Source organism: Bos javanicus, chromosome 25, assembly GCF_032452875.1.
Source record: "Bos javanicus breed banteng chromosome 25, ARS-OSU_banteng_1.0, whole genome shotgun sequence".
Classification (NCBI taxonomy): Eukaryota; Metazoa; Chordata; class Mammalia; order Artiodactyla; family Bovidae; genus Bos; species Bos javanicus.
The window spans coordinates 19224478-19250256 of NC_083892.1; the positions used below are offsets into that span (position 1 = coordinate 19224478).

Below are 25779 nucleotides of genomic sequence, written 5' to 3' on the forward strand. Positions count from 1 at the left end.
TTAAGCCTCCTGCTTCCAGTTATCAGTCTTATTTTTACAGTAGTTTCAAAACTTCTCCTTCTATACAGCACCATTGATAAAACATCTAGGTTAAAGATGAAAAGTTTCTCCACCGTGAGGGCCACCCAGAGAGGTTCACAGCGTTACATGGAGAAGAGAAGAGGGAGGAGGGAGTTAGAGGTGACCCGAATGAGATGAGATGGAATCAATAGAGGAGGGAGCGGGCTAGCCAGTAATCACTTCCTTATGTGCACTCCTCAGTTGGACCACTCAGAGATGTTCACGGAATTATACAGAGAAGAGAAGAAGGAGGAAGGAGACAGAGGTGGCCAGGAGGATAAAAGGGGGAATGAAAAGGAGGGAGACAGATCCAGCCAGTAATCAGTTCCCTAAGTGTTCTCCACCATCTGGAACACACAGAAATTCACAGAGTTGCATAGAGTAGAGAGGGGTTAGGGAGGAGACACAGGTGACCTGGTGGAGAAAAAGGAGAGTCCAAAGAGTAAGAGAGCAGTCAAGCCAGTAATCTCGCTCTCTAGTGAAAAATGGGTACTGAAGATTGGGTTCTTAAAGGTACAAAATTGGTAACAAATACATAAAAGCAAAAATTAAAAATCTAGAGTAGAGTTTGGAATTTCAAAAATACAATGTTAAAGAAAAGACGAAGGAAAAGAAATAGAGAAAAAAAAACAAACAAGCAAAGTCACAAAAATTATAAAGAAAATACAGGTACAAAATTGATAACAAATACCAAAAAGCAAAAGTTAAAAATCTAGAGTAGAGTCTGGAATTTCAAAAATACAATGTTAAAAAAAATGAAGAAGAAGAAAAAGAAAGAGAGAAAAAACAAACAAAAACAAACCAAGTTGCAAAAATTATATAGAAAATATAGGTACAAAATTGATAACAAATATCAAAAAGCATAAATTAAAAATCTAGAGTAGAGTTTGGAAGTTCAGATATACAATGTTATATAAAAGAAGAAAAGAAAGAAAGAGAGAGAAAAAGAAAAAAAAAGTCACAGAAATTATAAATATATATATATATATATATATATATATATATATATAGGTACAAAATTGATAACAAATACCAAAAAGCTAAAATTAAAAATCTAGAGTAGAGTTTGGAATTTCAAAAATACAATGTTAAAGAAAAGAAGAAAAAAAACAAGGTCACAAAAATTATAAAAAATATATATATGAAGTTTGCTTTTTAAAAAAAAATAGGGTCTTTTTTTTTTGCAGAATAATAGTAGGTTATAAAAGTGAAAATTAAAGGAATAACAGAGGACTTAAAATTTTTTTTAAAAATTTAAAAAAAGAAAGAAAGAATGATCGTAAAAATAGTAAAAATATATCTACGACTTTCTCTGGTTTTGTTTTGGGTATTGTGGGGTCAGTTCATTTTTGGCTAGTTCCTTGGTCCGACTTATATTTCTCAAGATCTATAGGCCCCTTCCTATGTATTCAGTTCTAACCACAGGGTTTTAATCTTGCCTGTAGCTTCCAAGGCCGTTCCCTCTGTTATAGCTTCTTCTGTTTGCTGGTCTCTTCAGTGTCTTTTTTCCACCCTGATACAAAGGGGGCGGTGGTGGACACATTTTGTTTTTAGGCTCACTTGTTCAGTCGCGCTGTGGGGAGGGAGGGACACTGCAAACAAATAACACTGGTGTGTGCTCCCAGTGCCTCAGCCACACTGGGTCTGCCCCTGCTCACGGCACGTGTAGCCTCCCTGCCCACACTGCTCAGGCTCTAGGCTGCTCCGCCGGGAACCATCCGTGGCTGGCCCTGGGCTGCCTGCACGTCCCAGGTCCAAGCCGCTCAGGTTCAGGCACTCGGGTAGTCCTCAGAGGCACAGACTCGATTGGGCCTGCGTTTTGTGCCCTTCCCAGGTCCGAGCAGCTCAGGTGATGAGGTGTTTGGCGAGCACGATTGCTGCGACTTATCGCCTCCCCGCCGCTCGGTTATCTAGGTGTACAACTAGCACACCTTCTGAGGCGGATGTTGACTGTCCAGACCCCCAGGAAGTTTTAGTTAGCAAAGAAGCCTGCTTACAGTTTTGTAGATAATGTCTCTCTGGGGCTGCGATTGCCCCCTTTTGGCTCTGGCTGCATGTCACCAGAGGGGGAAGGTCTGTAGCCGGCTATCTCTGTTCAGTCCTTTGTTTCATGTGCAGGCCTGGCGATGTCTTAGGTTAGGGCTGGCTTTTCGCGTGGTAGATATCCCACAGTCTGGTTTGCTAGCCCAAATTATTTCGCTCAGATAGCGCTCTAGGTATTCAGGCCAGATCCTTGCAATGCAGCCCGCGCCACGCCTCCCTGCCCAGCCCCCGCTTGCTAATGGCGGATGCAAGCGTCTGCGCTGCTTCTCCGCTGGGGGAGTTACCATAGGGCTCGTAATCTGCGGGTTTTAATTGTTTATTTATTTTTCCTCCCTGTTATGTTGCCCTCTGTGCTTCCAAAGCTCGGCACAGATTCGGCAGTGAGAAGGTTTCCTGGTGTTTGGAAACTTCTCTCTTTTTAAGACTCCCTTCCTGGGACAGAGCTCCGTCCCTCCCTCTTTTGTCTCTTTTTTTGTCTTATATATATTTTTCCTACCTCCTTTCGAAAACATGGATTGCTTTTCTGGGTGCCTGATGTCCTCTGCCGGCATTCAGAAGTTGTTTTGTGGAATTTACTCAGAGTTTAAATGTTCTTTTGATGAATTTGTGGGGGAGAAAGTGTTCTCCCCATCCTACTCCTCCGCCATCTTCTAGTCCATTGACTTTAAATTAATTATTGATAGGTATGTACTTACGGCCATTTAAATCCTTCTTTTCCAGTTGTTTTTAGTTTTTCTTTGTTCATATTGTCTTCTTTTTGTTTTTGGTTTTGGTATGTATACTGAGCCCAGTGTGCTGGCATTTATCTCCTTGATATGGGGTGTGGTTGGTGTTGGGAGATTTAAAGTCTATGCAAGATGTAAGGTGGGGTTTCCTCTTTGCTCTGTGGCTATTGCTACCCTATCAGGGGCAGAGTCTGCCCCTCGGTTGTTGTATTTGAAGTCCTGAGGGTCAGGTTTGATATGGCTTCACTGAGTGTGAGCTCTGCCCTAAATAAGGTGCTTGTTGAAGCATGTGAGGCCCATGAGATCACAGAGGCTCTATATGATAATTTTCTTCTGTAATATGATTGAGTTCTTTTCTTTTTGGTTTTTGTGAATCTAATGTATATCATCGATTTGTGGTTACCATGAAAATCAAGTATGTTGATCTACAATTGTATCTACTTGCTTTAAACTGTCATTCAAAATAAAATGCATTCTAAAAGATACATGTTTTTCTACTCCCCTCCTCCAGATTTTATCATTTATGTCCTATTTTCATGTTTGTCTTTTTATTGCTAATTGTAGTTATAATTCGTTTAAAATTTTTGGAATTTTCTTTATTTTTTCATCTATACTTTGGTTTACTTTAGTAATCTTCATTCTTTTTATTTGTTTGCCTTTATTATTGTGATTGTTTTTTCCTGTAGATTCTTGTTTATCTTTATTTACAGAAGACTTTTCAATATTTCTTTTATTGTATGTTTAGTATTGCTGAATTCTCTTAGTTTCTGATTGTGAAGAGGAACTAAAAAGCCTCTTGATGAAAGTGAAAGAGGAGAGTCAGAAAGTTGGCTTAAAGCTCAACATTCAGAAAACTAAGATCATGGCATCTGGTCCCATCACTTCATGGGAAATAGATGGGGAAACAGTGGTAACAGTGGCATACTTTATTTCTGGGGGCTCCAAAATCATGGCAGATGGTAATTGCAGCCATGAAATTAAAAGACGCTTATTCCTTGGAAGGAAAGTTATGACAAACCTAGATAGCATATTCAAAAGCAGAGACATTACTTTGCCAACAAAGGTCCGTCTAGTCAAGGCTATGGTTTTTTCAGTGGTCATGTATGGATGTGAGAGTTGGACTGTGAAGAAAGCTGAGCACCAAAGAACTGATGCTTTTGAACTGTGGTGTTGGAGAAGACTCTTGAGAGTCCCTTGGACTGCAAGGAGATCCAACCAGTCCATTCTGAAGGAGATCAGCCCTGGGATGTCTTTGGAAGGAATGATGCTAAAGCTGAAACTCCAGTACTTTGGCCACCTCATGTAAAGAGTTGACTCATTGGGAAAGACTCTGATGCTGGGAGGGATTGGGGGCAGGAGGAGAAGGAGACAACAGAGGATGAGATGGCTGGATGGCATCACCGACTCGATGGACGTGAGTTTGAGTGAATTCCGGGAGTTGGTGATGGACAGGGAGGCCTGGCGTGCTGCAGTTCATGGGGTCGCAAAGAGTTGGACACGACTGAGCAACTGAACTGAAGGAATTTTTTATCTTTTCTTCTATTCTAAATGATAATCTTTTGGGGTATCTTAAGTTGCAGGGTTTTCTATTTCAGGTCTTTGATTATATCATGCCACTCCCTTCTGGTCTGCAAAGTTTCTGTAAAAATATCAACCAAGAGCTTCATGGAGTCTCCCTTGTAGATGATTCTTAATTTTCTCTTGCTGCCTTTAGAATTTTCTCCTTATCTTTTGCTTTTGCCATTTTAAATATGATATGTCTCAATGTGAGTCTTTTGGGGTTCATCTTTTTGCAACCCTGTGCTTCCTGTACCTGGATGTCTGTTTTCTTATTTAGGTTTGAGAAGTTTTTAGCCATAATTTCTTCAAGTACATTTTTAGTACCCATGTCTCTCTTTTCTTCTTCTGGAATGCCTATTATGCACAGGCTGGCATAATTTTTATTATCCCATAGATATTATATGTTGCTTTAACATTTTTTATTAGTCTGTCTTCTGCTCTGATTGGTGACTTCAATCATTGTCTCTCCTGAATCATGTATTCATTCTTCTGTGTTGTTTTGTGAATATTCATTGCTTCTACATTGGTTTTTATTTAAGCAGTTGAATTGTCTATTTTTGATTGGTTCACCTTTATATTTTCCAGTTCTTTTTTATAGTGATCTGCATTTGTATCAATAGTTTTTCTTAATTTGGTTAGAATTTTTATTACTTCTTTTTGGTTTTAGTTGACTGGTGAACACTGTTGCATTATTTGTTCTTTCAGGGTATTTCTCATTTTCTTTTTAATTGGGAGTAGTTCCTCTGACTTTATTTTATTTGACTTTCTCATCTCTATGGATTTATAAGAAACAGTTACCTACTGTGAACTTGAGGTATTCTTGCCAGGAAAATCCCATAGACAGAGGAGTCAGGTGGGCTATGATCCATGGGGTCACAAAGAGCTGGATACGACTGAAACAACTGAGTAAAGTGCATACAGCACACTTTGAACTCCAAGGGTTGTTCTTATATGGGAGTATACTTGTGCAAACTGTGTGTGTCCAATATTTTTGTGTTAGTACTGGTTTTGGTATGTATACTGAGCCCAGTGTGCTGGCATTTATCTCCTTGATATGGGGTGTGGTTGGTGTTGGGAGATTTAAAGTCTATGCAAGATGTAAGGTGGGGTTTCCTCTTTGCTCTGTGGCTATTGCTACCCTATCAGGGGCAGAGTCTGCCCCTCGGTTGTTGTATTTGAAGTCCTGAGGGTCAGGTTTGATATGGCTTCACTGAGTGTGAGCTCTGCCCTAAATAAGGTGCTTGTTGAAGCATGTGAGGCCCATGAGATCACAGAGGCTCTATATGATACCTATCCATTCCTCTGTTGTGTTCATCTCAGATTTAATACAAGGCTGTGACTGGGTATTGGGACATTGTGGCTGTATGAGTTGAGGTGGCTGTGCTTTCACCTGATCTGGACTGCCTCTGCAGCATACTTTTCTCAGGACCTCTCTGCACCATGTCTCATGCTAAGCTGAACTGGAGTGCCCTCACTGGGAGACAAACTACTATGTACTCCTAGGCAATGGCAATGTTTGTTGCCATTTCACTTGATTCACACCCCCAGGCTTTCTGGGCTGTCTCTGCAGACTATATTAGTTCCTCTCCCAGGGCCTGTCTGCCTGAGTTTTAGCACTTATCACTGCAAGCTCCTGTGATACTGCCCTCTATGCACATTGACAATATCCCCCGTTGCCACATCTGCTGACAAAGGCCTCCACAGCTTGGCCTGTTTCACATCCCAAGCACTCTGGTTAGTTTCTGCAGAGCTAGACTGGGTCTCCACCCAGAACTTGAACAAGGCTGTGGTGTGGAGTGAGCAGGGTCAGTTGTTTCTCCCTTCAAATTGTAAAGTGCAATGAGGCAGCAGCCTCCAGTGCAAGGCTATTTCTGCCTTGATTGTCAGCGAGCCAACATGTTTACACTCGTAGGGAGCTAGGCATCTCTAGCCCATCTATCTCTCTTAGCAGTTTGCCCAGCTGGTAAGGGGCCCCATTTCCTCCACAGGACTGATATTCCCAGACTCTTTACTCCTCAGGGAAAGGGTCTGTCTGGCTGTGTCGATTTTCTCCTTACAGATTGCTCCAAGGGGCAAAGACCCTGACTTAATGCCTTTTTTCCATCCTACCTGGTTACGTGGAGATCTTTCTTGCAGCTTTGGTTGCAAGCATTGTTTGACTGGAGTTCTGCCAGTTTCTAGTTAATTTTTTTGAGAGTTGTTTCACCTGTATGTATATTTTTGATGTGTTTGTGGGGGAATGTGACTGCCACATCCTCCTACCCTGCCATTTCAATATCTCAATTGAATTTTGTTGTTGTTGTTCAGTTGCTAAGTTGTGTCTCACTCTGAGACCCCACGGACTGTAGCACACCAACCTCCTCTGTCCTGCACTATTTCCTGGAGTTTGCTCAAATTCATGTCCATTGACTTAGTGATGTTATATAACCATCCCATCCTCTGCTTCCCCCTTCTCCTTTTGCCTTCAATCTTTCCCACCATCAGGGTCTTTTCCAATGAGTTGGCACTTCACATCAAGTAGTCAAAATATTGGAGCTTCAAATATTTTAATTTACTATATTTTAAATCATAAAAAGGATAATGCTAATAATAATGCTTGACTGAGTCATTATATATTTTTGTTTTCTTCCTCAGACTTATGGGGGCTTGAGTCTGCTGTTATATCTATGTGAACAAATGTACAAAGACCACAAAACTGTTCTCAAATCTTTCTCTATATAATTACTTTTAAGAGTTGCATTTGGGACAAGGTAATGGCACCCCACTCCAGTACTCTTGCCTGGAAAATCCCATGGACGGAGGAGCATGGAAGGCTGCAGTCCATGGGGTTGCTGAGGGTCGGACACGACTGAGCGACTTCATTTTCACTCTTCACTTTCATGCATTGGAGAAGGAAATGGCAACCCACCCCAGTGTTACTGCATGGAGAATCCCAGGGATGGGGGAGCCTGGTGGGCTGCCATCTATGGGGTCACACAGAGTCAGACACGACTGAAGTGACTTAGCAGCAGCAAGAGTTGCATTTACTATGTATCGCTTAAGATTTTGCTGTGTGGGAAAAAATCATGGAGATTTCTCAAAAAGTGAAAAATAAAACTACCATACATGATCCAGCAATCTCTTATTCAATCTCTTATTCAAAAGAATTGAAGTCAGGATCTCAGAGGAACACCTGTACTCCCATGCTCATTGCAGCATTATTGACAATAGGCAAGCTATGAAAACAACCTAAATGTCCACCTACAAATGAATAAAGAGAAAATAAATGTATATACAATGGAATATAATTCAACTTTAAAAAAGAAGTAAATCCTATCTTTTGTGACAGTATGAATGGATGGACCTAGAGGACATTATGCTAATTAATATAAAACAGACACACAACATCAAACACTGTATGATCTCACTTGTATCATGGAATCTAAAATGGTCAAATTCATAGCAGCAGAGAGTAGAATTGTGGTTGCCAGAGCTGATGAATGGAGGAGGAGAAAACTGGGAGTTGATATTCAGTTTATCCAAAATTTTGGTTTATGCAAGATAAATAAGTTTTGGAGATCAACTATATGGCATAGTGCCTACATATAACAATATTGCATACTTAATATTCATTGACTATGCCAAAGCCTTTGACTGTCTGGATCACAATAAACTGTGGAGAATTCTGAAAGAGATGGGAATACCAGACCACCTGATCTGCCTCTTGAGAAATCTGTATGCAAGTCAGGAAGCAACAGTTAGAACTGGACATGGAACAACAGACTGGTTCCAAATAGGAAAAGGAGTTCGTCAAGGCTGTATATTGTCACCCTGCTTATGTAACTTATGTGCAGAGTACATCATGAGAAATGCTGGCCTGGAAGAAGCACAAGCTGGAATCAAGATTGCCAGGAGAAATATCAATAACTTCAGATATGCAGATGACATCACCCTTATGGCAGAAAGTGAAGAGGAACTCAAAAGCCTCTTGATGAAAGTGAAAGAGGAGAGTGAAAACGTTGGCTTAAAGCTCAACATTCAGAAAACTAAGATCATGGCATCTGGTCCCATCACTTCATGGGAGATAGATGGGGAAACACTGGAAACAGTGTCAGACTATTTTGGGGGCTCCAAAATCACTGCAGATGGTGATTGCAGCCATGAAATTAAAAGATGTTTACTCCTTGGAAGGAAAGTTATGACAAACCTAGATAGCATATTCAAAAGCAGAGACATTACTTTGCCAACAAAGGTCCATCTAGTCAAGGCTATGGTTTTTCCAGTGGTCATGTATGGATGTGAGAGTTGGACTGTGAAGAAAGCTGAGTGCCAAAGAATTGATGCTTTTGAACTGTGGTGTTGGAGAAGACTCTTGAGAGTCCCTTGGACTGCAAGGAGATCCAACCAGTCCATTCTGAAGGAGATCAACCCTGGGATGTCTTTGGAAGGAATGATGCTAAAGCTGAAACTCTAGTACTTTGGCCACCTCATGCGAAGAGTTGACTCACTGGAAAAGATTCTGATGCTGGGAGGGATTGAGGGCAGGAGGAGAAGGGGATGACAGAGGATGAGATGGCTGGATGGCATCACCGACTCGATGGACACAAGTTTGGGTGAACTCTGGGAGTTGGTGATGGACAGGGAGACCTGGCATGCTGCAATTCATGGGGTTGCGAAGAGTTGGACATGACTGAGTGACTGAACTGAACTGAACTGAATATTTACACTAAGAGGATATATCTCAGATTATGCATTTTTACCACAAAAATAAAAAATAATAAAAAGGATGGGAGGAAATTATGGGAGGTGATGGGTATGTCTATGGCTTTGGTGGTGATAGTTTCATACATGTATATTCCAGGAATATTCTACATTCCTGATTTATCACCAACCATGGAAACTATGATAAGCATTGCAGTGAAGGATAAGCTACATTTTCCCCCACTGTTGAAGGTAACAAAAATATCAATGTTAAAATCACCTTCCGAGTACTAGCTCCTTCTCCTTCTTCTCCTAGGTTTAAAGCTCTATTTACTGAAATGGAAGACAGACAGGAAGAGCTGGGTATTGCTAGCTTTGGTATCTCCATCACTACCATGGAAGAGGTTTTCATTAGGTAAGTAATGATGCATGGGAGCAAGAGAGCAGAAAAAAAATTTTTCTTGAAAATCAGATTTCATTTTGAAAGCAAGACCCATCATGTGTGGAGCTAGAATAATTGAAGTAGTAATGGATTGTTAGCTATGGTTATCTTCTATGAATCACAAACATATCAGTTTATATACCTTGCTCGCCTGATGTGCTGAGGCTGCTGTGACTCATGGAACTAGAGTGAGAATATCAGTTCAGAGAATTAGGAATCAGGATACTCAGTGCAAAAAAGTGAGACTATGAAACTGCACAAAAAAACTAAATCCAGGTACTGAATACCCAGGGCAGAGGAATATTTCATAAGATTATTAGAAACTTTGGGATTACAATTGAATGTCTGTGTATTTTGTGTGTAGAATTGTTAGTACTGGCCTAGAGCAGAGAGAGAAGACAGAAGAAGCAAGAACTGCAATCTCATAGCTTCCCGAATGAAAACCACAATCACAGAAAACTAATGAAAATGACCACATGGATTTTTTTATCATAGGGGACTGAAATGTAAAAGCAGGAAGTCAAGAAGTACCTGGAGTAACAGGCAAGTTTGGCCTTGGAGTACAAAATGAAGAAGAGCAAAGGCTAACAGAATTTCGCCAAAAGAACAAACTGGTCACAGCAAACATTCTCTTCCAACAACACAAGCGATGACTCCACACGTGGATATCACTAGGTGGTTAATATTGAAATCAGATGGATTATCTACCTTGCAGCATAAGATGGAGAAATTATACACAGTCAGCAAAAATAAGACTGGGAGCTGACTCTGGATCAGATCATTATTGCAAAATTCAAGCTTAAATTGAAGAAAGTAAGGAAAATCAAAGACTATTCAGGTATGACCTAAACCAAATCACTTATGATTACAGTGAAGGTGACAAATAGATTTAAGGGATTAGATCTGGTAGGCAGAGTACCTGAAGAACAATGGACGGAGGTTTGTGACATTGTACAGGAGGAGGTGACCAAAACCATCCCAAAGAAAAAGAAATGCAAGAAGACAAAGTGGTTTTCTGAGGAGGGCTTATAAATAGCTGAGAAAAGAATAGAAATGAAAGACAAAGGAGAAAGGGAAAGACACCTAACTGAATGTGGTATTCCAAAGAATTGCAAGGAAAGATAAGAAAGTCTTCCTAAGTGAACATCGCAAAGAAAGAGAGGAAAACAATAGAATGGGAACGACTAGAGATCTCTTCAGAAAATTAGAGATACCAAGGGGAAATTTTCATACAAAAATGGTCACAATAAAAGACAGAAACAGAAGCAGAACAAATTAAGAAGAGGTGGCAAGAATATACAGTAAATATACAAAAAAGGTCTTAATGACTTGAATAATCATTTTGGTGTGGTCACTCACCTAGAGTCAGACATCCCGGAGTGTGAAGTAAAGTCGATCTTAGGAAGCATTACCTCGAACAAAGCTAGTGGAATTGATGGAAAATCCTAAAAGATGGTGGTGTTATAGTGCTGCACTCAATATGCCAGCAAATCTGGAAAACTCAGCAGTTGCCACAGGACTGGAAAAGGTCAGTTTTCATTCCAATCCAAAAGAAAGGCAATGCCACAGAATGCTCAAACTATCGCACAATTGTTCTCATCTCACATGCTAGCAAAGTAATGCTCAAAATTCTCCAAGTCAGACTTTAACAGTATGTGAACCATGAACTTCCAGATGTCCAAGCTGGGTTTACAAAAGGCAGAGGAACCAGAGATCAAATTGCCAACATCTATTGGATCATAGAAAAAACAAGAGAGTTCCAGAAAAACATCTACTTCTGCTTTATTGACTATGCCAAAACCTTTGACTGTGTGGATCACAACAAACTATGGAAAATTCTTAAAGAGATGGGAATACCAGATGACCTTACCTGTCTCCTGAGAAACCAGTATGCAAGTCAAGCAACAGTAAAAACAAGACATGGAAAAACAGGCTGGTTCCAAATTGGGAAAGGAGTACATCAAGGCTGTATATTGTCACTCTGCTTATATAACTTATATGCAGAGTACATGATGCAAAATGCTGGGCTGGATGAAGCACAAGCTGGAATCAAGATTTCCAGGAGAATTATCAATAACCTCAGATATGCAGATGACACCACCCTTATGGCAGAAAGTGAAGAACTAAAGAACCTCTTTAGTTTAATATTTCTGAAATAAGCTTAGAAGCATTATGAAAATAAAACTGCTGTATATTATTAATATCAGTCTTTACAGAGTTAACAACTTCTAGCCAGTGATTTTTTAAAAATTTTGACTCAATTTTTGAAAATTTTATGATGAACTATGTATTTAGAAACCACCATTCTGGTTAAAATAATTTTCTTTTTCTATGTGTGTAGGGTCAGTCAATCGAATAATCAGATTTTGCAGACCCTAAAAAATGAAGATGAAAGTGAAGACACAAATCAGAATATGAATGTCCCTAGAAATTTTGAGAGATCATATGCTTCCTCCAACTTGAATGAGCGCTCTAATATTACATTAAATACTGGGGTGAGCAACTTCACTAAGAATATAATATTTGTATATATTTATATGGAATACAAATTATAATATTTCATTTTAATATTGAATTAAAAGTAGAGTTTGAGTTCTTAGCCAAAGAAATTGAGGTAAGGAGTAGTATGTAAATCAGTTCAGTTTTTTAATTCAAAAGTAAAATATGATAGTAGGAATTAGATTTTTACTCTTCCCATTATTCTTCAGAGTCACTTATCACAGTTTTGAATTGTTAGTCCACTCAGAGTTGAGAAAGTTTCTTATAAAACTTATCACTATTCATGTACATAAAACTATTTAAATTTATGAACTGAAATGAATTGATATTTCCTAGTGAACTATTTCGGAGAAGGCAACGGCACCCCACTCCAGCACTCTTGCCTGGAAAATCCCATGGACGGAGGAGCCTGGTAGGCTGCAGTCCATGGGGTGGTGAAGAGTCGGACACGACTGAGCGACTTTACTTTCACTTTTCACTTTCATGCATTGAAGAAGGAGATGGCAACCCACTCCAGTGTTCTTGCCTGGAGAATCCCAGGGACGGGGAAGCCTGGTAGGCTGCCGTCTATGGGGTCGCACAGAGAGTCGGACACGACTGAAGCGACTTAGCAGCAGCAGCAGCAGTGAACTATTTACTTCCAATTCAGTATCTTTCTTCATTACCATGGGAAATTTTATTGGACTGACAAGCATTTCTTTCCCTGTTCTCTTAACTAAATACTCTCTATAGTGTTCCCCCAAAACACGAGGGATTCTGATATGGAAGATATATTTCTCAGAGTTGCCCATAAGCATACTTTCACTGAAGGGGCTGATGAGACAGTTGTGAACCAGAGTTAATATTGTACAACTAGCGCGTGGAATTCTGAACCAGAGAGAACTGGAATTCCTGCTCTATTCACTAGTTATTTGACTTTAAACAAATTATTTAACATATCTGTGCTTTAATTTAATTCTCTGTGAGACATTTTAATGAGTTAACACCAAGTAAAATATGACCTTTGGAATGTTTGCCATGAATTGGATACTTTAAAATATAATTTTCCTCTTCTCCCTGCTTGCACATTTCTGCTATATCACTCTTCCTTATTTCCCCCTTCTTATAAAGATGCAGACAATGAAAGATTTGCAGAATAGTGTAGAAAAATTGATTCTTATATTAATATATTCTGTCATCCTAGAAATATATCTAATAACCCATCTTTTAAAAGTCAGAAAACAATGTGAGAAAGAATCCTTCTTAACTTTACCTTATTTCCAGTCAGTGACAACATCTAAATGCTAGTTGTTTCATTCAGAAAATACTGATCGATGGGACTTCTCTGGTGGTCATTGGCTAAGAATTTGGAAATATTACGATTTAATATTGGCTAAGAAAGATAGATGTGATGTTGCTCTGGTCAGAGACACTATGAATGTGTTAGTGATCCTTTTGAGGTTTTCAGTGTAATTAGATGGAAGCATTAATCCTTGCATTCAACACATATACAAATAAGAAGTCTTGTTTGTCACCTAGTCAGTGAACTATGGTTATGTCCTTTCTGTTCAAGGGTATATTTATAAACTTATATACATCCTCTATCATAAGATTAAAAATATTAATGAATTTCATTAAATGTTGTGACCATTGTGAGGCTGTAATGCCATCTTCTGTCCTTCTGTCTTGTCAGTGGACTCTTTACAGTCAGCAGTTCTTTGCCATGTTCATGAAAAGAGCAATGTTCTCTTGGCGCAACTGGAATTTGATCTTGCTGCAGATACTAGCACTCCTAGGTATTTTTTATTTTTTGATGAGCGATGTGGAGCTTTCAATAGGTGAAGAAGATCTTGACAGAGAAATGGATCTGGAACAATATGGTCAAACAATTGTACCCTTCTCAATTTCTGGAAATTCTGAGTTTACTACGAATTTCGTAAAAAATCTTGAGATCTTGCTAAAGGCTAAGAAACAGAAACTTCACGAAGTAAAAGGTAAGCCTCTTTCCAAAAAAAAAGACTGCTAGTAGATAAAGACCTGATTGTGTTCTTCCAAAAAAAGGTCTTAACTGGAATATTTAGTTACTTGCTATTTTTTTTTCCTGATAGTCTCATAAAGACAACTAAATCAGATGCAAGAACAATCAGTTGAAATTATTGGCTACAAAAGTTAATTATTAATGGAAGTGCTGGAGTATGGGTCATCTACCAGCCATTTCCTACACCTTCCAAGTGAAAGTGAGTGAGAGTCGCTCAGTTGTGTCCGACTCTTTGTGACCCTATGGACTACACAGTCCATGGAATTCTCTAGGCCAGAATACTGGAATGGATAGCCTTTCACTTCTCCAGGGGGTCTTCCCAACCCAGGGATCAAACCCAGGTCTCCTGCATTGCAGGCAGATACTTTACCAACTGAGCTGTCAAGGAAGCCCTCACCTTCTAAGGAATGGACTCAAGTACCAGAATATTTTCTTTTGTGAAATGTAGCACAGAATTCCACATAAAACCAGTCTTACAGTGTGGTATGATGGTCCTAAATCCTGAAAGACTCCTCATAATGTATGTATCTAGATTGGCCATATCTAAAAATGGGTAAACAGGTATGGCTGAAAGCTTTATGGGCAGGCTACTCAAAACTTATTTACATGTAAAGTAGTAATAGTAACTGATTATATGTACTGAACACATACTTTTGGCAAGAACTTTTCTAAGTATTTGCATTGTCTATTTCTATAACAATAATATGTGCTAAAGTTGGGGACACTAAGGTTTGGAGATGTTAAGTGAGCCACTCCATTTCATGCATCTAGTATGTATTAGAGCAAGGATTAGATTTTAAGGGATTGTAATATTAACTCACACTACACTAGATCATCCCAGTAAGAGGCAAGTCTGTCCTTTTACAGGATTGACCATTTCCTTCCAGGTAATTCATTTGTGTTTCCTTCATCTGCTATCTGGTTAACAGTGTTACTTCATGTTAATATATAACCTATGCAGTTTAGCAGGTTTATCTTTTAGGTTCTATTGTGAGAGGTGAAAGTGCATTCAGAGATGTTGGTTAATTCTACCGTTATCTTGATTGTATGTTGATAAACATCATAGGTTGGGTGGCATAAAGCCTGTCAGTAAATCATACATTTTTTTCTCCTCCATTACTGGATGACTAAATGAACACTTATTAATCAAAAATGACACAGTTGTTTAGAAGAGAAGAGGGAAGAGAGAGAGAAAATGAATTTACCTGATTTAAAATGTTGTTCTTTTTCACTACATTATATTGTTGATACAAAAATTAAAAGACTATATTTCAGAGATTATATTAATAAGAATCAAATTAAATCTACCTTCTTGTTAGTCCTTTTACCATCTTTCTGTGCTGTGGTTAGTCACTCAGTCATGTCCAACTCTTTGTGACCCCATGGACTGTAGCCTGCCATGCTCCTCTGTCCATGGGGATTCTCCAGGCAAGAATACTGAAGTGGGTTGCCATACCCTTCTCCAGGGGATCTTCCCAACCCAGGGATTGAACCTAGGTCTCCCATACTGCAGGCAGATTCTTTACTGCCTGAACCACTGGAGAAGCCCTAGCATCTTGCTGTTGTCTTAATTAAAAATTATTTGAGCAGCTCTTTGAGAAAATTAGTAGGCTAAGAAGCCTCAAATTCTTGTTCTACATACACAAAAATAAACTCAAAATGGATTAAAGATCTAAACGTAAGACCAGAAACTATAAAACTCCTAGAGGAGAACATAGGCAAAACACTCTCCGACATAAATCACAGCAGGATACTCTATGACCCACCTCCCAGAATATTGGAAATAAAAGCAAAAATAAACAAATTGGACCTAATTTAAAATTAAAAGCTTCTGCACAACAAAGGAAACTATAAGCGAGGTGAAAAGACAGCCTTCAGAACCGGAGAAAATAATATCAAACAAAGCAACTGACAAAGAACTAATCTCAAAAATATAGAAGCAACTCCTGCAGCTCAATACCAGAAAAATAAACGACCCAATCAAAAAATGGGCCAAAGAACTAAACAGACATTTCTCCAAAGAAGACATACAGATGGCTAACAAACACATGAAAAGATGCTCAACATCACTCATTATCAGAGAAATGCAAATCAAAACCGCAGTGAGGTACCATTTCACGCCAGTGAGAATGGCTGCAATCCAAAAGTCTACAAACAATAAATGCTGGAGAGGGTGTGGAGAAAAGGGAATAAACACTCTTACACTGTTGGTGGGAATGCAAACTAGTACAGTCACTATGGGGAACAGTGTGGAGATTCCTTAAAAAACTGGAAATAGAACTGCCTTATGACCCAGCAATCCCACTGCTGGGCATACACACTGAGGAAACCAGAATTGAAAGAGACACGTGTACCCCAATGTTCATTGCAGTATTGTTTATAATAGCCCCATGGAAGCAACCTAGATGTCCATCAGCAGATGAATGGATAAGAAAGCTGTGGTACATATACACAATGGAGTATTACTCAGCCATATATAGTGAAGAGATGAAGGAAAAACATATACATAGGCCCAGGGGATACATATGCCCAGAAATGTTCTGAGAAAAATTAAACCTTTATGTCAGACAGATTAGTAAATTCTCTCTCTGCTGAGATACAATCTGCAAAGACTAGCAACTTTTTTCAAATCCCAGATGTCAAAAAAAAAAAAAAAAATCACATGCTATACAAATAAACAGAAACATGCTCCATTCAACCAACTCTAAAGAAACACAAGCTTTCGATTTATGGGGCAAAGACTTTAACTCTCTTAAATATGTTCACTGCTGCTGCTGCTGATAAGTCGCTTCAGTCGTGTCCAACTCTGTGGGACCCCATAGATGGCAGCCCACCAGGCTTCCCCTTCCCTGGTATTCTCCAGACAAGAATACTGGAGTGGGTTGCCATTTCCGTCTCCAATGCATGAAAGTGAAAAGTGAAAGTGAAGTTGCTCAGTCGTGTCCGACTCTTCACCACCCCATGGACTGCAGCCTACCAGGCTCCTCCGTCCGTGAGTTTTTCTAGGCAAAAGTACTGGAGTGGGGTGCCATTGCCTTCTCCGAAATATGTTCACTAAGTTAAAAGAAACATGAGCAAAATACTGAAGTAAGTCAAGAAAGCCCTATATGGTAAGAATATCAACAAAGACAAATTTTTAAAAGAACCAAACAAAAATTCTGAAGCTAAAAAATACAAAACTGAATTGAAAACTTCACCATAGGAATTCATCAACAGACTTGAGCAGGAAGACGAACAGTCAGCAAATATGAAGACATACTATTTGAAGCTCTTGAGTTTGAGGAGCAGAAAAAGGGTGGGGGGAAAGGAGAAAACTGAACAGAATCTAATGAAATTATCATACGATATAAAACAAACCAAGCTACACATTCTGAAAATCCTAGAGGCAAAAAAGAAAGGGATAGAGAACTTACTTGAAAAAGCAAAGCTGAAAATTTTCCAAAGTTGAGAAAAGACTTGGATACGCTAATACAAGCAGCTCAATGGACTCCATGTAGGACAACCAGAGAGACATCCACAGTGAGACACATTATAATCAAACTGTTGAAAAACAAAGAATCTTGAAAGCAACAAGAGAAAAACAATCATGTACAAGAGATCCTTAATGAGATTATCAGAAATTTTCTCAGTTAAACCCTTGCGGGTCAGAAGGCAGTGGGATGATATATTTAATGAAAGCTTAAAAAATGGTCAACCAAGAAGTCTATATTTAGTAAAACTGCACTTCAAAAATTGAGATATTCAGAGATAAAAACTGAGGGAGTTCATTATGAAATCTACCCTAAAAGAAAATTTAAAGATTCTTCTTCAAAGTGATATGAAAGGACACTGGACAGTAACTCAAAGCCATATGAAAATAAAAATTCTAGAGTAAAGCTAAATACATGGATAAAAGTAAAAACCAATATTATTACAATTTTGGTTTATAATCATACCTTTTTTTTTTTAACAGGATTTGAAAGACAAAAGAATAAAAAGTAACTGTAATCGCTAAAATCTGGTGTTAAAAGTAAAGTTCAATACTGCAAAGAATAATATTGCATAGGAACCTGGGATGTTAGGTCCATGAATCAAGGTAAACTGGGTGTTGTCAAGCAGGAGATGGCAAAAGTGAACATCAACATCTTAGGAATCAGTGAACCTAAATGGGCGTGAATGGGTAAATTTAATTCAGTTGACTGTTATATCTACTATTGTGGGCAAGAATCCCTAAGAAATGGAGGAGCCCTCATAGCCAACAAAAGAGTCCAAAATGCAGTACTTCGGTGCAGTCTCAAAGACATCAGAATGATCTTGGTTTCATTTCCAAGACAAACCATTCAATATTATAGTAATCCAAATATATGCCCCAACAACTAATGTCAAAGAAGCTAAAGTTGAATGATTCTATGAAGAACTAAAAGACTCTCTAGAATTAACACCAAAAAGGATTCCTTTTCATCATAGGGGTTTGGGATGCAAAACGAAGAAGTTAAGAGATAACTGGAGTAACAGGTAAGTTTGGCCTTGGAATACAAAATGAGGTAGAGCAAAGTCTGACAGAGTTTTGTGAAGAGAAATGCACTGGTCATAGCAAGCACTCTCTTTCAACAAAACAAGAGACAACTCTACATACAGACATCACCAGATGGTCAAAACTGAAATTAGACTGATTATATTCTTTGCAGCTGAAGACGGAGAAGCTCTATGCAGTCAGCAAAAACAAGACCTGGAGCTGACTGTGGCTCAGAGCATCAGCTACTTATTGAAAAATTCAGACTTAAATTGAAGAAAGTAGGGAAAACCACTAGTCCATTCAGGTATGACCTAAATCAGATCCCTATGGTTATACAGTGAAGATGATGAATATATTCAACAAATTAGAAATGGTAGACAGAGTACCTTAAGAACTATAGGTGAAGGTTTGTAACACTATACAGGAACTGGTGACACCACCAAGGAAAAGAAATTCAGCAAGGCACAATGGTTGTCTGAGGAGGTCTTACAAATAGCTGAGAATAGAAGAGAAGTGAAGCAAAGGAGAAAAGGAAAGATATGCCCAACTGAATGCAGGGTTCCAGAGGATAGCAAGAAGAGATAAGAAAGCCTTCTTAAGTGAACAATGCAAAGAAATAGAGAAAAGCAATAGAATAGGAAGGACTAGAGATCTCTTTAAGTAAATTGGAGATATCAGTGGAGCACTTCATGCAAAGATGAACACAATAAAAGACAGAAATGGCAAGGACCTAAGAGAAGCAGAAGAGATTAAGAAGAAGTGAAAAGAATACACAGAAGAACTATAAAAAAAAGGGGGGGGGGTCTTAATAACCTGGATAACAATGATGGCTCACTAACCTAGAGCCAGACATCCTGGAGCGTGGAGTCAAGGGACCTTAGGTAGCATCACTATGAACAAAGCTAGTGGAGGTGATGGAATTCTAGCTGAGCTATTTAAAATCCTAAAAGATGATGGTGTCAAAGTGTTGCACTCAATATGTCAGAAAATTTTGAAAACTCAGCAATGGCCAAAGGACTGAAAAAGGTCAGTTTTCATTCCAATCCCAAAGAAAGGCAATGCCAAAGAATATTCAAACTACCATACAATTGTGCTCATTTCACACGCTATAAGCTAATGCCCCAAATCCTTCAAGCTGGGCTTCAACAGTTCGTGAACCAAGAAATTCCAGATGTACAAGCTGGATTTAGAAAAGGCAAAGGAACCAAAGATCAAATTGCCAACATCCACTGGATCATAGGAAAAGCAGGGTAGTTCCAAAAAGCATCTACTTCTGCTTCATTGACTACACTAAGCCTTTGACTGTGTGGGTCACAATAAATTGTGAAAAATTCTTAAAAAATAGGAATACCATACCACTTTACCTGTCTCTTGAGAAACCTGTATGCAGGAAAGAAGCAACAGTTAGAACCAGACATGAAACAATACACTGATTCAAATTTAGAAAAGTTATACATCAAGGCTGTATATTGTTACCCTGCTTATTTAACTTATATGCAGAGTACATTGTGCAAAATGCCAAACTTTATTCCACAAGCTGGAATCAAGATTACTGGGAGAAATATCAACAACCTCAGACATGCATATGATAGCACTCTAATTGCAGAAAGTTAAGAGTAACTAATAAGGGTGAAGGAGGAGAGTGAAAAAACTGGCTTAAAATTAAGCATTTGACTAAGATTGTGGCATCCTGTCCCATCACATTATGGCAAATAGAGGGAGAAAAAGTAGAAGCAGTGGCAGATTTTAATTTATTGGGCAAGGAAACATATATGTTGTAAGTGAGAGGATAAGAAAAGATACTCCATGCAAATAGTAAGCAAAAGAGAGCAGAATGAGTTGCACCAATATCAGGTAAAGTAGACTCTAAACCAAAAAGTGTTATAAGACTAAGACACAAAGAGGATGTAATATAAAAGGGTATCTATAGCAATTATAAACATAGCACCAAATATCCTAAATATGTGAGGCAAACATTGACACAATGGAGAAATAAACACTATACAATAATAATCAGAAACTTCAGTATCATATTTTTAAACAGTAAATAGAACACTAAGACAGAAGAGCCACAAGGACAGAGAGACCATGAACAATGCCATAAATCAACCAGACTTGACAGACATAAAAGGACACTTCCCTCAACAAACAGCAGAATACGCATTTTTCTTGCATGCACAAGAAAGATTCTTTAGGATAGACCATATGCTAGGCCACAGAATAAATCTTAATAAACTTAAAAAGTGGAAATCCTACAAAGTGTGCTTTCTGATCACAACTGAATGAAACTAGATAAGAATAGCAGGAAGAAAACTGGAAAATAACAAATGTGGAAATGCAAAAAATAATGTTCAACTACCATTAGGTCAAATAAGAAATAACAAGAGAAATTAGAAAATGTTAATACTTTGAGACAAATGAAAATGAAAATATATCACATTAAGGAATGTGGCAAAAGCAGTGTGAGATGCTTATATTAAAAGAAGAAAACTGACAACCTAGAAGGACGGGATGGAGCTGGGGGTGGGAGGGAGGCTCATGAGGGAGGGGACATATGTATACATTTTGCTGATTTGCATTGTTGTACAGCAGAAACCAACAGAACATTGTCAAGCAGTTATCTTCGAATTAAAAATAAATTAAAAAAAAGAACACTATCAAAGCAACCACCTAACTTTACAACTTAAGAAACTAGAAAAAGAAGAATAACTAAACCCAAGGCTAACAGGAAGAATAAATAATAAAAACTAGGGCAGATATGAATGAAATAAAGAATAGAAACACAATAGAGAAAATGAACAAAATTGAGTTGTTTCTTTGAAAAGATCAATATGTTTGAGAAAAATTTACAGAGTGACAAGGATAAAAGAGAAGACTCAAATTACTAAACCAGAAATGAAAGAGGGAATACGATTGCTGATTTTACGTAGGAGAACCTAGATGAAACCGACAAAGTCCAAGAAATGCACAAAACTGAATCATGAAGAAATATAAAATCAAATAAGTCCTATAAAAAGTAAGGTAATTGAATCAGTAATTAAAAAAAAAAAAAAAAAAACTCCCAACAAAGAGCAGTCAGGGCCAGATGACTCCACAGGTGAATTTTTCCAAATATTTATAAAAGAATTAATATCAAGTTTTCTCAATCTCTTCTAAAATATTGTAAAAGACAGAACACTTTCAAATGCATTCAGTAAGGCCAGCATTACCCTGACACAAAAGCCAAAGACATTATAAGAAAACTGCAGACCAATATCCCTAGTAAATGTCAGTGCAAAACTCAGTAACAAAATACTATCAAACAAGGCAAAAGCACCTTAAAAGGATTATTCACAATGACCAAGTGGGATTTATTCCTAGAATGGAAGGATGGTTGAACACATGAAAATTAGTCCATGTAATATGTTGTATTAACAGAATGAAAGAAAAAAAAAGAACCTGCATGATCATGAGAAAATATAATTCACAGAATGATAATTATTTTATGATAGAAAATGCTCAAACAAATCAGAAGGAAACTACCTTAACATAATAAATACATTTGTATCAAAAGCCCACAGCTAAAATCATGGTCAATATTGAAGCACTGAGAGATTTTCCTCTAAGATCGGAACTAAATGAAGATACTTGCTTTTACATTTCTGTTCAACATAATTCTAGGAGTGCTAGCTACAGAATTTAAGCAGGAAAGAGACAAAAAGACATCCAAATTGGAAAGTGATAAGTTCAAATTACCTCTGTTCTCAACATGATCTTATATACAAAATATCCTAAATTCCCACAAAAAAACATGAGTTTATCAATTCAGAAAAGTTGCAAAGTGCAAAATCAACACACAAGAATTAGTTGCATTTCTATACATAACAGTGAACAATCCAAAAACAAAAATAAGAAAAACATTTCATTTACAACAGCATCAAAAGACTAAAATACTATGAGCAAGGCAAAAAAACAACCCTCATAATGGGAGAAAATAATAGCAAATGAAACAACTGACAAAAGATTAATTTCCAAAATATACAAGCAGCTCATACAACTCAATGCCAGAAAAACAAACAACCCAGTCAAAAAGTGGGAAAAAGACCTAAACAGACATTTTCCAAAGAGGACACAGATGGCTAACAAACACATGAAAAGATGCTCAACATCGCTCATTATTACAGAAATGTAAATCAAAACTACAATGAGATATCACCTCACACTGGTCAGAATGGCCATCAACAAAAAGTCTGCAAACAATAAATGCTGGAGAGGGTGTGGAGAAAAGGGAAACTTTTTGCACTGTTGGTAGGAATGTTAATTGATATAGCCACTATGGAAGATGGTATGGAGATTCCTTTAAAAACTAGGAATAAAACCACCATATGACACAGCAATCCCACTCCTAGGCATATCCCCTGAGGAAACCAAAATTGAAAAAGACACATGTATCCCTTTATTCATTGCAGCACTATTTACATTAGCTAGAACATGGAAGAAACCTAGATGTCCATCAACAGATGAATGGATAAAGAAATTGTGGTACATATACACAATGGAATATTACTCAGCCATAAAAAGGAACACATTTGAATCATTTCCAATGAGGTGGATGAACCTAGAGCCTATTATACAGAGTGAAGTATGTCAGAAAGAGAAAGATAAATATTGTATACTAACGCATATATGCGGAATCTAGAAAGATGATAACGAAGAATTTATTTGCAGGCCAGCAATGGAGAAACAATGGCACCCCACTCCAGTACTCTCGCCTGGAAAATCCCATGGGCGGAGGAGCCTGGTGGGCTGCAGTCCATGGGGTCGCTAAGAGTCAGACATGACTGAGCAACTTCACTTTCACCTTTCACTTTCATGCTTTGGAGAAGGAAATGGCAACCCACTCCAGTGTTCTTGCCTGGATAATCTCCCAAGGACAGGGGAGTCTGGTGGGCTGCCATCTTTGCGGTCACACAGAGTCGGACATGACTGAAGCGACTTAGCAGCAGCAGCAGCAGCAGCAGCAATGGAGAAACAGACATAGAGAACAGACTTACAGACATGGAGAGAGGGTGAGGTGTATGGCGAGAGTAACATGGAAACTTACATTAGCATATGTAAAATAGAGAGCCAACGGGAATTTGTTTATGTCTCAGGAAACTCACAGGGGCTCTATCAACCTAAAGGGGTAGGATGGGGAAGAAGATGGGAGGGAGGGAATATATGTATACCTATGGTTATTCATGTGTTTTGACAGAAAACAGCAAAATCCTGTAAAGCAATTATCCTTCAATTTAAAAAAAAAATAAATAAAATACATTTTCTTACCAAAAAAGGAATAAAATACTTAAGAATAAAATTAACCCAAGAGATGAAAGACATGTATAATGACAAACCTTGCTGAAAGAAATTAAAGAAGATACAAATAAATGAAAAGATACCCTATATTCATAGATCAGCAGATTTAATGTTGCTAAGGTGTCAATACTCCCCCCAAAACATTCAGATTCAGTGCTGGCCCTAGCAAAATCCAAGTTATTTAAAGAAAGAAGGAGAACAGAAAAATCAATCCTAAAATTCTTATTGAATCTCAAAAGACCTGAACAGAAAGTCTACTTTTCCCATAGTTATTGAGCTATAACTGACAAATGATGTTTTGTATGTTCAAAGTACACAGTGTGATGATTTGATATACATACATATTGCAAAATTACTGCTGCAAAAGGTTTGTTAAGAAATCCATAACCTCATTGAGTTACAATTTTTCATCGTGTGGTTATAACTTTAAAGGTTGGCTCTGCAGTAGTATACAACACAATATTGTTAACTATAGTCACTATGCTGTGCATTGGATTCCAGAACTTATACCCGGAAATTTGTAGCCTGTGACATACATCTCCCCATTTCTCCCACCTCCCAGTCCAGGACTGGAAACTACCATTTCTCTCTATAAATAGATAGACATAAATCATTATTCATTAATCTGTTGATACACAATTAGGTTGTTTCCATGTCTTGCATATCGTTAATAATGCTGTGGTGAACATGGGGAGGGGTGCAGCTATTTCTTCAAGACAGTGATTTTATTTCCTTTGGATATATACTCAGAAGTGTATATATCTACCATAGTAATATATCTTCCATAGTAATAATCATACGGTAGTTATCTTTTTAACTTTTAGAGGAACTTCCATAGTGTTTTACATTGTGGCTATACCACTTTATATTGCTACCAATGGTATCCAAAGTTCTCTTTTTTTCACATTCTTGTCAGGACTTACCCCTTGTCTTTTATATGATAGCCATTCTAACAGATGTTACGTGATAGTTTACTGTGGTTTTGACTTATATCTCCCTGATGACTAGTGATGTTGAGCACATTTTCATATGCCTGTTGGCCGTGTATGCCTTCTTTGGAAAACTATCTGTTTTGGTACTTTGCGTATTTTTAAACTGAGTTAGTATTATTCTTCTATTGAGTCGTATGAATTCCTTTTATATTTGGTATTTTAGCTCTTCATCAGATACATAGTTTGCGAATAATTTCTCCCATTCCTTAGATGGCTTTTTGTTTTGTTGATTGTTTCCTTTGCTGTGTAGGAGTTTTTTAGTTTGATGTATTCTCACTTGTTTATTTTTGGTTTTGTTAATTATGATTATGGTGTCATATCCAAAGTACCAATATAAAGAAGAATGTTGGGGAGGTTTTCCCTGTTTTCTTTTAGGCATTTTATAACTTCAACTTATTTTTAAATCCTTAAACAGCTTTGAGTTGATTTTGTGAATGTTGCAAAATAGGGGTCCAGATTCATTCTGCAAGTGGATATCTAGTTTTCCCAACACCGTTTATTGAGGGCCTTTTTCCCATTGAATATTCTTAGCTCCCTTGTTAATTATTACTTGAACATATATTCAAAGGTTTACATTTTTATGAAACACAAGTTTTCAACCTTTCATTGTTGAATATGATGATGTCTTGGATTTGTGTTCTTAACATATGCCCTTTATTGTTGTGGTATATTCCTTCTACAAAATTGCTGAACATTTCATCATGAAAGGATGCTGTATTTCATTAAATGTTTTTTCTTTCATCTGTTTACTCCTTGGCAAACACTGTGTGTGTGTGTGTGTGTGTGTGTGTGTGTTGGGGGTACTCAGTGGTTGTAATGGCTATTGGAGTCCTAAGCAGTGCCTCCTGTGAAACAGTTAGGAATCAGATCAGGCAGCCATGGAGTCTAGAGCATACACTTGGCTGTAGGTGCCACCTGCAACTGCCTATGTA

The 25779-nt window shown here is 38.0% G+C and overlaps 1 protein-coding gene across 1 annotated transcript in view; it reads left to right on the forward strand.

Annotated features, from left to right (window-relative positions):
• Positions 1–25779, forward strand: part of LOC133238290 (phospholipid-transporting ATPase ABCA3-like) — a 198709-nt gene that overhangs the window by 73797 nt on the left and 99133 nt on the right. The window contains exons 11-13 of the mRNA XM_061401221.1: positions 9385–9483; positions 11852–12005; positions 13682–13982. Coding sequence (XP_061257205.1) covers positions 9385–9483; positions 11852–12005; positions 13682–13982 — 554 coding nt within the window. The remainder of the gene's footprint in view (positions 1–9384; positions 9484–11851; positions 12006–13681; positions 13983–25779) is intronic.